This window comes from Cyprinodon tularosa, unplaced genomic scaffold, assembly GCF_016077235.1.
Source record: "Cyprinodon tularosa strain WSP-4 unplaced genomic scaffold, ASM1607723v1 ctg98, whole genome shotgun sequence".
Lineage (NCBI taxonomy): Eukaryota > Metazoa > Chordata > Actinopteri > Cyprinodontiformes > Cyprinodontidae > Cyprinodon > Cyprinodon tularosa.
In genome coordinates, this window is record NW_024039762.1 from 3733292 (window position 1) to 3750955 (window position 17664).

Here is a 17664-nt window from a genome sequence, read left to right on the forward strand (position 1 = left end):
TACAGTGTATGACATGCCTGAGAAGTGCATGTGATCATTGCTTATTCCACTCATACTGCACATTCTCCCGTTAGCCACATGATTAGATATTTCACTGACAAATCATTTATGGGTATTTACCCCCTACTAAAATCTCTTTACTAAGAAATAACCACTTTGACTCCTACTTCTGTGCTATTCTTTTTTTCATTAATAATCTGCTGTTCCCATATCAGATGCACAACACATCACCTGCTGATTCCACCTTCATAAAGTTTAAGCTGCAGACCAAAAAGCCGCTAAAAATGTCAACAAAAACTGAATTGCCTCCTATTTTATATTCCCAGGGAGCTCCACTTTAGCATGTCAACATTCTGGAAAAAGTTTCAGCTCTACATGTCGCTGACAGGCCAATTATACCAGCATTGTTTTAATGCGAAAATATACCAGGAGGCAGAAAATGTAGAGACGCTGAATTTTTATTTGAAACAAAAGAAGGTGACAGATATATGTTTTTTTCTGCCAAAGATGTGAATAAAAAACAGTGGAGATCTGCTGCCGACAAAAAGATGATGGACGCTCCTGCATGTAGCAACGAGGTACTTGTTGCATCTTTGTCTTGTCGGATTCCCTCCTTTGTCTCTCCTCTAGTTGTGGCCTTGGAGCGCCTCGGCCATGAACAGCTTCCCGAGGTTCTGAGAGGTGAATTCCTTCACGTTCTGGCAGTAGTTGTTAATTTGCCCTGTTGGAGGGTTGCCACACACATTCACACGCCCCCAGACACAAAGGAACACAACACAGAAGCATATGTGCACAAACACGCACACACACAGGCGGAGGAGGGGGAAGGAAAAAAAAAAAAGCAGCACAACAACAAATTAGTGGTGAACGGAATAAACGGACGGATCAGAATGTTGTAAGGAGGCGGAGAAGCTTAAAGGCGTCAAACAGCAGGGAAAAGGGGAGATTTAGCTGGAGACTCAGTCAATAAACTTTAAACTAATGTAATTTTAAGATAATGGCAGAGATAATTGCAAAACAGAACCTGAGCTCCTGCGAGGGGAGCGGAGGCGGCGGGTGGAAATGTAGAGAGGAGAGTCGGGGGCGGTCCTCTGATACTGATGACAGAAACTGAAAGTCTTGGGAGTGTTAGTGTGTGTTCGTACCTGCGATGAGCAGAGTATCCATGCGTGGTGGCGCCTGGGGGGGTTTGAATAGCTTGCTGATGTCCTCCTCTGGCAGCGGGGGCTCCCCTCTGCTCTGTCGCTGGGCGTTCTCCTGCTGCCGCCTCTGGAGGTACTAGAAAGAGGAGCCCACAAAGGGTGGCATTAGTGGGGGCAGATGTAGGGCAGAGGGAAAAACTGAATTGGTGATGCTGTTGAAAAACTCTGCATGTTTAGAAGATGTGGGAGTGCTGAAAGAAAATTGCAGCCGGTAAGGAAGTGGAGAACGGTAGAAAAAAGTACCAGGAGCACAGAGTCAGAGAGACTCTAAGAACTCAAAGTAAGAAATGTAGAAAACCTGGGTGATGAAAGAGGAGATGGGGAGACAGAGACAGAAGAGTTATAAGTGCTAACGGGAATGGAGTGATTTGTGGTGGGCTGACAAGACGGTAAATCAGCGAGGTGCCACCTCTCTGGAGATCCTAAAAGCCTTGTTAATTTGGCAAGATGAAGGAGAAGAGGAGGAAGGTTGGAGCAGACAGAGGAAGTTGCTGGTGTTCAAGCAAAGGGGAGTGCTTTCAAACAATCATCCTACAATGCCCCTGTATAGGTTTACCAAGAAAAACGAGAAACCTTTTGATCTTTTTCCCCCTCCCTCAACATGTCACAGCATGACTTTGCATCAGTGTAAAGGAAATGCACGTCTTTCTCCTTTATGCTGCATATAATTGCTTTACAGTTCCCTGGAAGTACCTAAACCTTACTGGAAATGAACGATTCAAATGATGAGTGACACAAGCCTGATGCTAATACGGAACAAACAGTTTCACGTTAGCAAAACAAATCAATTCATTCTGCTCTACAAAGAGCACATTTGAAGTTCAAGTCCTGACAGAAACCCTGAGTTAGACTGAAATTCAGCCTCTTTTCACTACATGCTTGATAATTAATGATTTTATAAAAGCCAATCATCCCCCTGCTCCTCTCACTGCAGGTTGTTTTTCTCTGCATTTCCTAGCATTTACGTACTTTAGAAACATTTGAGCACCTGCTGTGGATGAAGTGTTCCCAGTCTAACAATTTTTTTGGAGTCACATTCAAATACGTTTGTCCAGCCGAGTCAACTAGATAACTACAAATAATTCACCATCAATACTTGTATATAAAAAACACAAAGTGAAGAGTTTGTTTTCTCTTTTTCGTCCAGAGGACATAAATAAAGTCGAGTCGTCCATTAGATTTTCCAGGCGATCAAAAGTCATCAGCCTCATCTGATGCCCAGGCAACAGGAGGATCTCTATAAAAATAAAATCAGATTTTGACCTTTTGGCCTGCAGTAGTTCATATCGCCATGGAAACTAAGTGTTGTTCTGGTTGATGGATGGCGACTATTTTACCCCCTCAGCTTTTTTTACTATCCATGTTGTATTTATTCAAATAAGCTATCAATATAACTCGCCCAAAAAGGGTTACAACTAACATAAATTAAGGAAATGATGTACTTCCAATCAGTAATAGTCCAGCCACATTATTCCATGAGTTCAACTGGGTTGTTTTCAGGTGTGATATAGCGGCAGGAATGGCTGTAATGGCAATGAAGGCAATAGGAAATAGTAAAGAGGTCAAGTACTTGAAGCTTGGCTGATAGTTTCAACAGACCCTATCGGATCATTTAATTGTTCAACACGTCAGGCCTTAACTCTGCATAGAGTACCTAGTTTGATCAACCAGCATAACGGCTATGATCTTCCTCAGCAGGTAATCACAAACATATGACCACAGCAAACTACACAGGATTGCAGAATGAGCAAAGACAGCAGGAGTCAGTAGGTCCATGGGGGGCAGAGATACAGGTTGGTACCTCAGTGTCTGACTGATCCCAGAAACAGGTTGTTCAGCAGAAGCTGATGCAGATAAGAACCTGCTGAGGAAGACACACAACCACTTTGCTTGTAGTTTAAGTACTGAATGCATTTGGACCGTCTGTAAGAGGATGGAGAGGGAGCTCAGCCACGTTCTGGAAAAATCACCCAATAATATCTCGTGTTTAGGTCTCAGGCAATTACAAAGGGAGAAAACCAAGCCAGCAATGGTTTCTTTTTGTCACACATTTAAGGCAGTGCATGGATATTTTGCAGCAGTTTATTCATCTGCATGGAGCAGTGTTAGCTGTCACCCCGCTAGCACATCCAGCTGGATTTACATATATTACAAAAGAAAATATCAGAAACTTAAACCAAGCAGGCTCTTACTTGTGGACCTACATACGGCCTGCCATGTCTGGAGCAGGCAAAACCAGAGATTGTTTTTTTTTTTTTTTTTTTTTTTGGGGGGGGGGGGGGGGGGGGGGGTCCTAAGTGAGCTGGACCAATAGAGCTCTCTTCTCTGAAACTTGCATTCAGGTTCTTTCTTCACAACCTGTCCTCCACCATCTATTCATCACAAATATAAATCCTGATCTCCATCAAGCTCACCATCAAACCATCTGTTGCAGAAATGGCCTAAACTCCTGGTGCTAATAAAGCCATCTGAGGGCATTTATGTCAGTTTCTCCCCATGGCCTGGTCTGATCAGGTAGGGCTTTCATTCATAAGACCTTTAGTCATCCCATTCCGACTGCGGCCAATGTCACCTTCTAAATGGCAAACACCATCCAGACTGAATTCCACACCATGGAGAAAATCTTAAAACAGAGGAGTTGGTAACAGAAAGAAGTGAAAAAGTGACTTAATTATTTGTACAAGTTCACCCTTTCAATCATAATAAATGAATACATTCAAGGTTTACTTAAAAGAGATATACTTTCAGTTCTCCTAGGAATAGTATAAGTTCTTTTCAACCAAAAGCGGCTTGGGGAATAAAAGGGCTAATAAGTCTGTTTTATTGGTTGTAATCTTAAAAGCTAAGTCTGCATTAGCTCCCACCTTTGGCCCAGCTCGCTGCCATTTAAATAAAAATAAAATCATGTTGGCATTGTTAGTCTGCAGACTGATCTTCCCGTCTGTTATTCACTTTGCTTTTGGCAATACATCCTAGACTTCATGTTAGCTTTAAATGATGGACTTTTTACGACCCTGTTTTGGCAAAGCTCTTGTCAGCTGCTCTGGCTCGCCTTTAATGCTTTTCTTGAAATGTAGGAAAATTACTGGGTAGTTAAATACTTTAATTGAAGCTGAATTCTTCTATTAGGCAGAATTTATGCCTCCTCATTTCAGTGGATTAAAACATTGCAGCATACCTAATCATCAGCAAAATGTTCCCAGCTCCTTTGGATGAAAATGAGTCAGGAAGGAGTGAGCCATACGTTCCCCGCAACAAAAGACCAACTTGGCTGCGGATCGTGCCAAGGAATCTGTTATTTACCAAATACAGAAGGCTATGGAAGAAAAATGGAGCTCCCTCAGCACAATGGCTTTTTGCAACTTTCTATGATGATTAATAAGGTTCCATTTGTCCTGGAAGCAGCAGGGTCAATAGCACAAGATTACAAGGGGCATGCAGCGTAGATGTCTGAGAGGTTTAATAGAAGCTCGCTTTTCTTTTCCCTGTGTGCTTTATTGGTTCATAATAGGGTAGTGTGTGAAATGTGAAAACGCTGACACTATAAAAGAAGGGGTTGTCTGTGTGATATTACACATGAGTCTGGGTGAATGAGTGAAAGAGAGAAGCTTGGAGACTGATGATAAGGTGAGAACAGGGAGGATGATAGATCCCAACACTACAAGTGTGGCGATGAAACGTGTGCACTTCCTCTCCTGGTTTATAAAGTTCTACCTATAGTTATGGAGACACGTTTCATCCGACTCTGGTGTGCGAGAAGCTGGCTGTAATTTTATCCCTGACTGGATGATAGAATGATGACGGTGACTCAGCCCAGATCAACATTAATACCGCAGACATTTTCTCGCTTCCCCTGCCACCGACTAATGACTGAATAATGGAGCCGTTTCAACGTAGGTGTATGTTTGTGCGCACATCAGTGAGTCACACTGAGCTGCTATGCTCCCGTTTTCTTGAACAATGTGTGCACGTTGCTGTGTGACGTTCACGCTCCCGTTTGCTGCCAGATGTTTGTGATGAAACTGGCAGAGGCGATAGCTGCAGATGGTGGGATTTGTGTGCACATATTTTCACTCCATCAGTGCGCTTATTTCTGAAGATGTGTTAGACGCTGCTTTTAAAGTCAAAGCTGTGCTCTTTCTTCACCCTCTGCTCAGAGCAAACTTAACTTTTGCGCTGAGCCTTTTTAAAAAATATTTACACTCCTGAGACTTTTCCGGGGTTTTTTATGTTGCGACCACAGCTTAAATATATTGCTTGGTCTGTCATGTGGAAGATAAAGCAATGCCAAATAGTGCATAATTAAAAGGTGGAAGGAAATAAATACACAGTTTGCATATTTTACCAATAAAGCTGAAACTGTGGTTTGAATAAATAAGTTCATTAGTAAATAGAGTCCACTACTGTTAGCCTTAATTCCCCAAAACATTAATATATATTTTTTATTTTATTTAGTGCCATGTGCAGTAGGTTTTGCCTGCAGTCTGCAGCAGAATTTCTGTGTCTGTACCTTTAAATCAGTCAGGTGTTCGGCTGCAGCCATTGGTTGCCTCTTTATGCTACCATTTCAAAACAATCAGAGGCTACAGTGTGAGATTACTCTCTAATGAGCCAATGCTTCAAAGGTTAGAGTCATCTAAAGCATGAAAGAACATTGAGTTAAAAGACTTCAAGGAGACATCTGGATATTTTATGAGTTTTATTATGCACTGCAGTAGCAGAATGCAGGAGAAGGGGCAGGGATCGATTGACAGCAGAGGATCAACTGGATACAAAAATGAGATTTTATTTTTTAACTGCTGAATGCTTTCTGATGTTATACAGGTTGTCTGTAATTTTTTCTGATTTTCCTTCTTGATTAATTACCTGCCCCCATCTATTAATGTGCAAACTTAAGCAGAAACCCAACTGATTTTCCCTTCATCTGCTTTTAATCACATTGGTGTAAATAATGAAAAATCCTATTAGAATGTTTTTTTACCCAATGTCCAACAGACATAACAGTTTATTCACAAAAGCATAATAGACTGAATTGTGGTTGTCATATTGAAGGTGAGATCTTATATTCTTATGTTAAGTGTTCATTACAAGCTAATCTTTAGCAGATACAGAGAAGCTGGTCAGAGTTGGAAGTTAATGGCAGCAGGAAAATAAAGGGTAAAGCAAAAAAAGGAACTTGAGATTTCAGTGGATGTTTATGTTCCAGGAAAAAAAAAAATGCCCTAAACATACAGCCAGAGCTACACTGACATGCTTTAGATGAGACCATTGGTGCAAGGTTGGGAAAAACCCCAAAAGACCTGCAGCTGTATTTGCAGCAAAGGGTGATTATACAAAGTATTGATCCTGGAGGACTAAATAAAAGTGCAAACAACATTCTTAAGTTTTATTTATATATATAAACAAACAAATGGAGGCAGTCCTAGTATTTTACCACAATGCACATAAAATATATTGTAATTTGCAGTTAAAAAAAATAAAAAGCCTCTCTAGGTGTGTATATTTTTGCAGGGCTCTGTGCTGATAAAGTCTACTTGCGGCCAATGATTCCTGAACCCTACCTGCAGTATTTAACCTTCTGCTGTGGACAAACATGAGTAATTACAGCAGGAAGAGGGATGTTTACATTATGACAGCTATAACAAGTCAATGCGAACTTATCAGTGTAAACTCAAGGCTACAGAATGATTCGTGATGGCCTGTTACTGTCGCCTGGCCTTTACTTACCACTTGTGCTGCATTGCTTGGTCCACACTCATTTGGTTTATTACACTAATAAGCTCCTTCAGTGATATCCTTCTGTGCCACATTGCAGAGGAGTTCACAGCTCTGAAAAGCTGCCACAGTGTTGCTCATTTGTCTGGAAAAAGTTATACGCCTCGCCTTTTTCTTTTTTTTATCCTGCTCTTCTTGTAAGAGAGGAGTAACACATTTTAAATGGCTAAGTTTAAAAGTAAAAATAAAACAGAACAACAAGAGCTCCTGGTTACAAATCAGATGACGATATTTAAAAACTGAAGTGCTTTAATTAAAAAAAGAAGGTGTTATTGTCTAAGTTTACTGGAATAAAAGCTGATGTTCACTCGGCACAGATGTCAATGAGCACAATTATGCAACATTTATAATAAAATGTTCTGGATATTTGCATAATTCTTTCTTTCCTGCTGTGATTACAGCTTCTATTTGGTTGTGTCCACATCCTACAGACATAAACCTGCTGTTTTCCTGCGAAGAATGGGACTGTGGGTGCATCTGTTTGAATAAGTGAGATAGGGGAGTGAAAGAGTCTCTATATGGATGCTGGTTCACTGATGTGCCTGCTGCTCCTGCTGGCTCACTGTGTGGGTGGTGTGGGCACTTTTGCTTCCTGAAAGCCTGGCCATATGCGAGTTTGCTTGCAGGAGTTACCTGGTGTTTCTGCTGCTGCTGCTTGCTCAGGTTGCGGCTATAGGTGTTATATTTGACAATATCTTGGTTCAGGTCGTCCACTCTGTCCATCAGGAGCTGAAGACTCTTCTCCAAGTGGTTGCTGGAATGAGAGAGACTCTGTCAGTCAAAGGGTTTGTGTCTTAGTCAAATAAATTATTTACAACCCTGCAGTGTTATTAGAATACTAGCTACAGCCAGTTAGACCTCATTAATACATCAAATAATTGAGTATATAGTGAATGTATATTTATAGTCATAATAAATATCTTTCAGGTTATAGAATCACAAAAAACATGCTGACATGTATCCCTCTCCACGTCTTACTGTGTCATTATCATCACATAAGTCGATCTGTGGGGATCATGGGAAAGCAGCTTTCTAATAAACATCATAAATACATGTAGAATATTTGACCATTTTTATTCTTTTTACCAAATTTCCATCTCCTTCCACATTTTTTGCTACAGAATAAAGTCTAAACTTAAATGGACTGCTCAATAATTGTAAAATGTTAAATTTTCCCTCAATCGATTTTAAGATTGGGCCTGGTTCTGCTGGAGGTTTCTTCCTTTTAAAAGGGAGTTTTTCCTCTCCACTGTCACTACAAGCATGCTTGGTGTGAGGGATTGCCTTTGAGTCAATGCAATAAACTGGTTTTCCTTAAATAGAAAACTTTGAATCAATCTGACTGGATGATCTAGTTGAATTGTCTCTGTAAAGTGAGATGACGTGCTGAGAATTGGCGCTATATAAATAAACTGAAATTGAGGCCTCCACCTCAGTCTGCTCAGATTCCTCTTACAGTCAGGCTGAATCGTGTTAAATGCAGCAGAAATCAGAGAACATGATCCTCAAAGCGCAACATGCCTAATCTAACTCACTGACTGCCAAAAAGTAGAATGTAGAATAATTTTTTTCTGCTTTATAAAGAGTTATTTATAAAAGTTAAAATTTTCATGCTAATAAAAAATCAACAAGATAAATGTGTTGCCCGGAAGCTAATAAGGAGTCAAAATAAAATCAAACTATAAATCTACCTTTATAAAATTAGCTTATCTGGTTAACTCCTGTGTAATCACATACAAACTTGAATAGTAACAAAATACTGAACAAAACTTATAGTCAGACTGACTCCATTTGTTTTACTTTGTTTTCATCATTCATGACACCTGAGCTTGCTTTGATCAGGTGTAGGAAAACGGCTGATACTAGGCTGTTCTCTACACCCAGTCTGTTCCTCGGCTTGGTTTTGATGCTTTACAAAGCTGAAAGTGATCTCAAATATATAAGAAAAACATACTTTTTTAATTGGAAAAAAAGCTTGTTTTATTTTGTTGGGTCCTCACAAAGTAGAACAGATCCCAGCCCTATTTTATTTTTTTGACAATGGGTTAGTTGAAACGAGTGTATGATGGCACTTTCCACTCCAACTCTCTGGTGATTAGCAAACAACAGGGGTTCCTGATAGCTGCATGTTTGTTTGCTGAGGTGAACCAAGGTCTTTCTAGAACCTTAATGATGTGCGCTGTAAGGGCAACAGGTCTATAGTCACTAAGGACTGTTGGCCAGGTCTTCTTTGGTACTGGAACAAGGTAGGATGTCTTCCACAGCACTAGAACTGTCTTCTGCGACAGGCTAAAGCTAAAGATGCTGTGATCCCACAGAGCTGTTTTGCAAAGGCCATCAGGACTCTGGGACTGACATTGTCACAGCCAGACCTGGTGACTTATTATGATTCAGTTTGTCAAATTGCCTCTTCACTTGACTTTTACAGACAAAAAAAGTAAAGAGGCAGATGGGGAAGCAGGAGGTTCCCTAGCAAAAGTGAAAGATGAAACATTGGAGGTGTGAAAGGGAAGCCTTTGTTCAAAAGAGAGCAGGATGTCCATTTGACTCTGGGTAGAAGAGAAAGATGCTGAGCTTGTCCCTGAACTAAACCTTCTGAACAATGTGTTCAGTTCATTAGCTCTGTCCAGACTTCTATCAGTGTGATCCTCCCCCTGCTTCAAGCCTGGGATCTTCTTCACCCATGGCCACACATTTCTGATACTGTTCGGCTTGAGCTTGCTCTCTAGCCTACTCCTATATCCCGCCATGCTATCCCTTAAGTCTTCATGTGCCATACCGACTAGATTTGAGTTTCACTTGCCTTGGGTCTGATTTTAATGCTTTTAATTTTTTTCAGAACATATATTTTATTGTTGTCACTGCATAGCTGCCTATAGATTTGTATTCTTTTTTTTACTATTGTGTGTATTTGCATGCGTCCCATAAGTTTCACTTTGCTGCTATGATCTATGAATGTATCCACAGAGGGACAATAAAGACCATTTCCTTTCCATTTTATTCTAGTTTTTGTTTGCAAGTGTCTTATTTTTTGGTTCTGTCAAACTTCTTGTGGGTTTGTAAAGTGCTTTTTGATGAACTTTGATTTTCCTAAGAAAAATGAAAAGTTGCATACAGTATTTTTCATAACAATACAGGGAAATTTCAGGTCAGTGTTCTTAAGCAGAACTTAACAGGCGATGTGTCAGGGCAGATGGATGCATTTCTTTGAATAACAGCGGCTGCCTGCTGAGCCTCAACCACCTGTGAATTTGTTGGATCTATTAATGGCTTCTTTAAGTTCCATAGACGGGGCTCTACAATGTAAATGTAACAGCTCAAATAGTGCTTTATTGTTCACTTAAATGAGGTTTTAAACGTTTTTTTTTTAAACCTTGCATCTTTTGTTGCACACATAAAAATATCAGAGGAAAAAATAACAAGATCAAAACAGAATGCTACCAGCCTTTCTTGATTTTTAACAGCAGTATGTCTCTACCTTTCACCTTGAGTTCCACCTTGACGAGCCAGTAGAGCTTTACTTTAACTTAAAACCCTTCTAACCTGTCAAATGATGTTGTTTCATTTATGAAGGTTTTGGGTGCAACACAATGCAGCATGTACTGTGAAAAAAAATGATTCCTGCCTTTTTTTGACAGGTGCTAGCTGAATGGCTAGCCTGCGTCAAGGTTTAGAGGTATTCAGTTTCTCTTTTTCTTTTCCCCTCATCAGGGTTGCAAGCCCAAATCTAATCTCTTAGAGACTTATTGGGCAGCACAGCTACGCTTCTTGGCAACAAAGTTTGCTTGTTTTTTTTCCTCCAAACTAGAGCACAAGTTTACGGTGCATGACAGATGGATTCTTGCAAAAGCACAGTCAGAAGAAAAATCCCTGCCGCCATGTTCCAAGCTATTCTTTTGTTTTGTGGCCAAAACATCAAAATTCAGGCTGACAAGATTCCTGTACTGCCAGCCAGAGGGGAGGTTTTTTTTTTATTTAGTAACTGGTTCAGTGCCTTGCTGATAGGTTTCCTGTTGACGGATAGATGCTTCATGCCTGCCTTTTGTTTTCCTTTAACTTTTTCTGGAGGGAATCCAACAAAGTTAAAAAGAGTGGATGACCAAAATCCATTTGTTTGAAGAAAATGAGAATAAGAGCTTTTGAACTGCACGGAGCTGACCAGTATGTGTCATTCAGATTTTTCAAATAATTTGTCAAAGCACAAAATTACTCAACATATACTAAGGGAAGATGGTTTAAGTTGGTTTTATCCATCTGAGAAAATTGCCTTTAATTTGATAAAGATCTACAAAGGATTTCACAACTCTTGTGGGAACAAAGTCAGAAATCAAAGAAGAAACCCAAAGGCAAAAGCACTCAACAAACTTGGAAAGCAAGGGAAATATTTATATAATCCTAGAGGCATTCTTCTTGATTCAGTAAAGTCCCTCCTTGTACATCAAACAGGTCTACGCTCCACTTTATCTCAGGTCATAACATCACTTCAAACACTTTGGACCAAATATTGTGTCTGTAGACTGGAAGTCTTGAGCTCTAATCGTCAATATCTACTGCTCCTTAACTTTTAGGAACATCAATTCAGAGGACTGATTATCTCCTCAGCATGCCATCAGGTTTGGTAAAGGCATTGTAACATGTCCCTCATTTGATTAAGGTTGGCTGGAGCGGGATACACCGAAAAGATGGAGGGCAGTAGATCTTAAGACTTGGATTTAGAGGCCATACTGTAGACAGAACAAGCTTAATATATGCCTGCTATTTTCTAAATGTATTCCTGATGTATTAATAGGATTAATCACCCCAATAATAATGAATATGATTCTCTTTTTTAAAGAACAGATGTTAGCTAGGAGTCCTGACAGGAGCATTTTAGTACTACTACCCACCATTGAATCAGTTACGATGATTACATAAAAGGAACCCAACAACCTTTTTATTCTACCATTGAAATTGTGTTTTTTAGCTAGTTTGCTAGAATATTCAGGAAAGTTATTACCAGGGTTGTCTGGGATTAATACTCCTTCATTTACTTGATTAAATAAGATGCGAAAGATTAATGAGCAGCAAATGTTGCTAAGCTCCTTTTTTGTACGCATTAGAATAAACTGCAGAGCAAGAAAGCTGCACAATTGTTCTGACTCTTGCTCTTCTAATATCAACTCAGAGTATGAGCAAAATGTCAGCCGTATAAATTGTTTGGCCAGAGTCCACACAGGAACAGAAACTTAACGACCACGCCGCTGCATATAAAAATTAAGCCCCGCCATCCATCCATCTTTGAAATATATGCACATCTTTAAGACTGCTCTGGATCATCTCAGCTTAACGTCAGCTTCCTTCTACTGCTAACACCTTAATCACATTAAAATGCAAACATGCCCTGCTAGTAACCACAGGCATGCGAATAATTACACGAACACAGCTGATGATGATTTATGGCATGTTATTTTCATATGCCTCAACTATCTGTGACACTGCCCATATTAAAATCCTGCACCTGCATGAGGTGTGTGCTAATATGGGTGATTACATTATGGGCTTAAACAGATAGCTGCCTGATGCCAAAAGAAGGACACTGCATATTCACTTCATTAGTGAGCAGTAGTTTTAGCCTACCTTGAAGTAGGATAATCACTTTTAAAACTCAAACCAAAAAGAAAATGAAAGCATCATTTCAAAATAAAAAATGTTTGGTAAAGCCAGTCATCTCTATGTTCTGAACTACTGCCAGTCTAGTCGTGTTAGACCGTGAGGGTGGCTGTGATGAGTTTGGCATTCCTCTGCTGTAAACATGGAAACTCAATGGCTCGAGACCAAATCAGAGGATAGCTCTTCCCTGCTGTGGCCCTCCAACTGCGTAAGGAATGATTCCCTCAAAGGACGGCCTGCTTAAAACGGTTTTATCAAAGCGGTATGATGGCTAATGCATGTGGTATTTGTAAATAATGTATGGTAGGGGAATCACGCAGTCAGAACAGGAGTCCTCAACGCACCGTCCGTTTAGGTTTGAAACCGGAGACGTCAACACGTGTGAGTGTAAATCTTAGCTGTGCTGATGCTTGCTTGTGTCACTAATATCTGACAAATAGATTACGAGAAGGGTTCAGTGATTCCGTTAAATGAAAAGAGATGGGCAACTTTAGATGTTGCATTACAGAGACATATTTTGAATGGTATTAACTATGAATAAAACAGGGGCCAATATGTTTATGTGGGTTGTATTAAGAACTAGTGTATTTCATAAAAGTGAATATTTGTTATATAAAACACAGACTGAAATAATTCAATCTTAAGTGTCTCCAAATTGTTCAGCTAAAGCTCTAATTAAGTCAAACTCATTAGCAAGAATAGTTTTTTCTCTTATTTTTAAAACAAACACATCTTTGCTGTGGTTGTCCAGGAAACCGTTTCATGTCATCCTGTTAGATCACATTTAAAAGTCATCTCTATTTCAGTAATATTTGATAGCGTATGAAAAACTGATCCTTTTTTTTTTTTCTTTTTGACATGGAGGATAAATCTGCTCTCTCTCATGAAACAAACCGGTACGCTCCTTGTTGGCTGGAGTTTTATTGCTTAGGAACACAGCATCAGCGGCCTCTATTGTGATAGAGGGGATCATTTGCCTCCATAACACTTCATTGCATTAATGACATCAGCCGTGAAGATGCATCCTTATTAACCCTTTGTAAACAGAATCGACTGATCTGAGCTTAAAGGTTTTAAATGCATATAAAGGCAGGTGAATCTGTATCTGGGCGTTAATGTATAATATCCTGTTCATCGAGTTAAACTATTGCTGATGTTTCTTACTTCCATTCAATTAAATTATAAATTCTATAATTCAACTATAGTCCAACTAATTTGTGCAGGGCGGTAACATGTTTAATCGGATCAACTATTTAATGAATTTTAATTAAAATATTTTTCTGTTACTCAGAAATTTGGTCAATATCTGCTCAGATAGGGTGCATGCAGAACCCTCTCGTCCACTTTAACCCACTGCTGCCTGAAATTAACTGATACAATTTATGCAGAAATAGATGATTTTTAGTTTTTGCTGTCACACTGTTTAAACTACAAATTAGACCTGCATGATGTATGGGAAAACATTTGATAATATTAGTGAATTCTGACTTAACCACAGGGCTTGACACCAATATGTTATTCATTGAAAGAAATATAATCAATGTATCATGAGGTTTTATTGGAGAAGCTCCTTCTGGTCGGCCTCTGCCATCTAATTTGACCACTTCTTGATCTACTAAAGCGTTTTACGCTGCATTAAACGGCAAGAGTCAACAGATATACTGGAGTTATGAAGAGTCTGAAGGTATGGTAGTTAAATAATTAGCACACTTCAGGCGTGCGGTTCAGGCAGTTTGTGGCATGCATATTGGTGCAGTGATGGAATAAGGATGCATTTGCTACATATTTTGCAGCTCTTATACAGTTAATTAAAACTGTGAGTGCAACAGGAAAACACTGGAATTACTAAGAGACATCTCAGCTGCCTTAAGACCAGAAGTCTTTTGAGGCTAATTTGCAGCAATTTTCTAAAAGGAGGTGAAGTTTCTTAGAGGTTGCTTTATTAGGTAGCTGAGGATTTAGATTAGGAAATCTTTTATTCAGCACCAATCCTAGAATTCCCATATTGTGAAAACAACAAACAAATTTTAAGCATTCCTGAACCAAATCAAAGTGAAAACTGCTGCTATGTTTATAGCTTTTAAGCATGTGCTCTTCTTACTGGGGAAATGTATTTAAAAGCAAGAAAAGCCTACGAATCTGGAAAATATAAAATATGAATAAAAGATGGACTCTTTTTGTTTTTGAAAGCAAATAACTTAATATGCATTTTGCAGATATAGAAAGATTCTTTTGAATCGTGCCTTCAAAAACCATAAGAGCACTTTCATTTATAAAGAGCCTTCTTTAACAGAATATAAATAAAACTTTTTAAGGGGAATGCCAGGAACACATCTGTGGCTGCTTATTTGGCACACAGAGAAAGGATCAAGTGAGCATCTTTGCTGCAAATATCATTTATGATGGACACGTAGGCAAGCTCAGTGGAAGTCAGCAGGTGACAAGGTCGGATTTCTGTTCAACCACCAAAACAATCGTCTATGTCCCTGGGATTATGAAACGATCCGAGTCGCGAATTTCAGGCTATAGGAACAACCCAAACCAGAGGAAAGGGGACACGACACAGTTCATGTCACAGCTACGACACAAAGACTAAGTTACAAAGATTGCTCATATATGCCTTAAGGCACAAACAACAAAAAAAAAAACAGATAATAAAAGGATTGGAAACTAGCTTTCAAACTGATGCTTTACCTAATAACTAACAACCAAATTATGCACTCCAGAACATCCAACTTCTGCGGACACCTCTAAAAGGTTAAATTATTCAGACCGGTTCACGAGCACATGGATCCATAGCGCATTAGCAATCGAAAACTGGCGAGGTATTCCCAGTCATTACAAGTTCTATTTAAAGGCCGGCTTCACATTCGGAGCACTGCATGTCTGCTCTTACACACTCAAACTCCAAAGGGACAATAAAGGACAAACTCTAAAATTATACTGATGTGTGAATAGCAGAAATTGGTTGACATTCAGTAAATTGAAGATTCAGAGGGGAGTTGTTAAACAAAGCTGCAGTGAAAATGACTTCCATTGTCTGAATAAGCATTTTATTCTGATGGAGTCTTTTTAACTGATGGACTGGGGCGCACGACGGGTATTGGAGCTGCCTGCTTCTAAAGCCGAATTATTTGTTTCAAAGAAGACATGATATCTTCTCTATCCAACGGTGGAGTGTAGAACTATCTTGGTTAAAATACAGCTGAAATAAAAAAAGCATGTAAAGTTCTGTTATCAAAGGGACTGATATTGAACTTGGCACATATTTCGAAACCTCCTGCGAACCCTTTAGTCCATTCAAGTTACGTTTAAATACAAGCTTTTCTATGTTATTGCAAAATGGTGAAAGAAGTTTAAGAAGGAGGGAATTTTTTTTTTTTAAACTGCTCCTGTGAAAGAACATCATAATGGATCAAGTTTGTCTGTCAAGGGTCATTTTTTCCACATCGCATTCAATTCACAGCAACATCTCTATCACCACCTCCTCTGTGACCCCATTTCTCTGCCTTTCCCCAGTCCTCAGCTGCTTACTTTTACTGGATACACATCCTCAGGGTTATCTGATAGCAGAGAGAGTCACTGTGCCATGCAAGAGTTTGGACGTATTCAGAGATGAAATGGGATGGAACGTAATATTTCGGGTGACTTTCGAGAGGGCGGGAACAATAGAGAAAGTGTTTTGACCTTTGTGCGTTTAGTAAAGGTCTGGGATCCAAATTCTTTTGGCCTGTGGCATGTCTGCAGCCATCAGTGGCAAAGTTTGAAGCCTTTGCCTCCTTAAAGCAGCAGCCAAAAAAAAAATAATCCCAACAAACTGAAAAATGCTACAGAATAACATCAAATATTATCCAACTTACTTTCTATATTATTATAAATGCATCAAAACATTATGCTACAACAGTTTATGATAATAGAAAATTATCCTATCTCTAGTCAACGTAAAGTCTGTTCTGGTGATGTCACCATATGACTTCTTTTTTTCCTTAAGAGGTACAATGTTATTTTATTGGAGAAATAAGAAAGGAAGTCATTTTTGAGTTGCCCTTTGGTGTCAACACATCGACCAGCATGGCTGTCACCACCCAGGAAAAAACATGTCAAAGAAACCTCTACAAAATGTAATGGTTTATATAGGATTGTTTTTTTTTTGGTGCAGAGAATTTGTTGTTACTGCTGGTGGAAGTTAACAACGATTATAGAAATTTTAAGCAAAAAAAAAAAAAAAAACATGACAATGAGAAGATTATTTAAAACAGATTTTGATTATTAAAAGTGTAAAACAAAAAGCTGGATTTCATGTCTTCTTTTTCAAATACTAATGAAATCTAATCTCTCTCTTGTGCACCCAGCATTATGCGTCATATCATTCTTTTATTTTGGATCATTGCTGGTAGCCAAGTTATGGTTATCGGTTCCAAAAAGGATTAAATTCTCCGTCATGTTTGATGAACATGCTCTGCTATAAGCAATAAATCCTTTCTTCTTCACTGTTATTGAGGTCAGCAGTAAGCAAACTATTGTGGCCAAGAAAAGATTCTCAGACTGCTGTGCCAAATCCAGCCAGCCTTTAGCCTTACAAATGTCATTATGCAATGGAAACTCATTGCGTAATGGGTTTCCATTGCATAATTAAGGTTCACAAATGTAGCAAATGTTTTTATCTTTCCTTTATGAAACCCCAAGTCCATTGATTTGATATTAGCATGTGCCACACATGAAGAAATTATGTATGGTTAAAACTGGTAACTGTCTTTTCCTTATTTCATGCAAAGGATTTTGGAACTCCTTTTAGCTTCTTAGAAAGCTTGTGAGCTTCCTATGCTACAAGAACTGTGAGAGGAAGCATACAGGTTCCTATTCAAACAGCCCTGATCATAGCTAAGGCTAACGCCGTTTAGCCTAGGCTAAATTGGCCTTATCTACTTAACGTATTTGGATCAAGCCAATTTCCCTTAAATGAGATTGCTAGGGCTGCAACTAAAGATTATTTTTTTAATGAATTAATTTGTCGATTATTTTTTCAATGAATCGATTA

At 39.2% G+C, this 17664-nt stretch overlaps 1 protein-coding gene across 1 annotated transcript in view; it reads right to left on the reverse strand.

Moving 5' to 3' along the window:
* Positions 1 to 440: 440 nt before the first annotated feature.
* LOC119777118 (eukaryotic translation initiation factor 3 subunit H) overlaps positions 441 to 17664 on the reverse strand; it is an 85556-nt gene continuing 68332 nt past the window's right edge. The window contains exons 6-8 of the mRNA XM_038275915.1: positions 7611 to 7731; positions 1146 to 1278; positions 441 to 721 (exon numbers count right to left, since the gene is read on the reverse strand). Coding sequence (XP_038131843.1) covers positions 627 to 721; positions 1146 to 1278; positions 7611 to 7731 — 349 coding nt within the window. The 3' untranslated portion in view covers positions 441 to 626. The remainder of the gene's footprint in view (positions 722 to 1145; positions 1279 to 7610; positions 7732 to 17664) is intronic.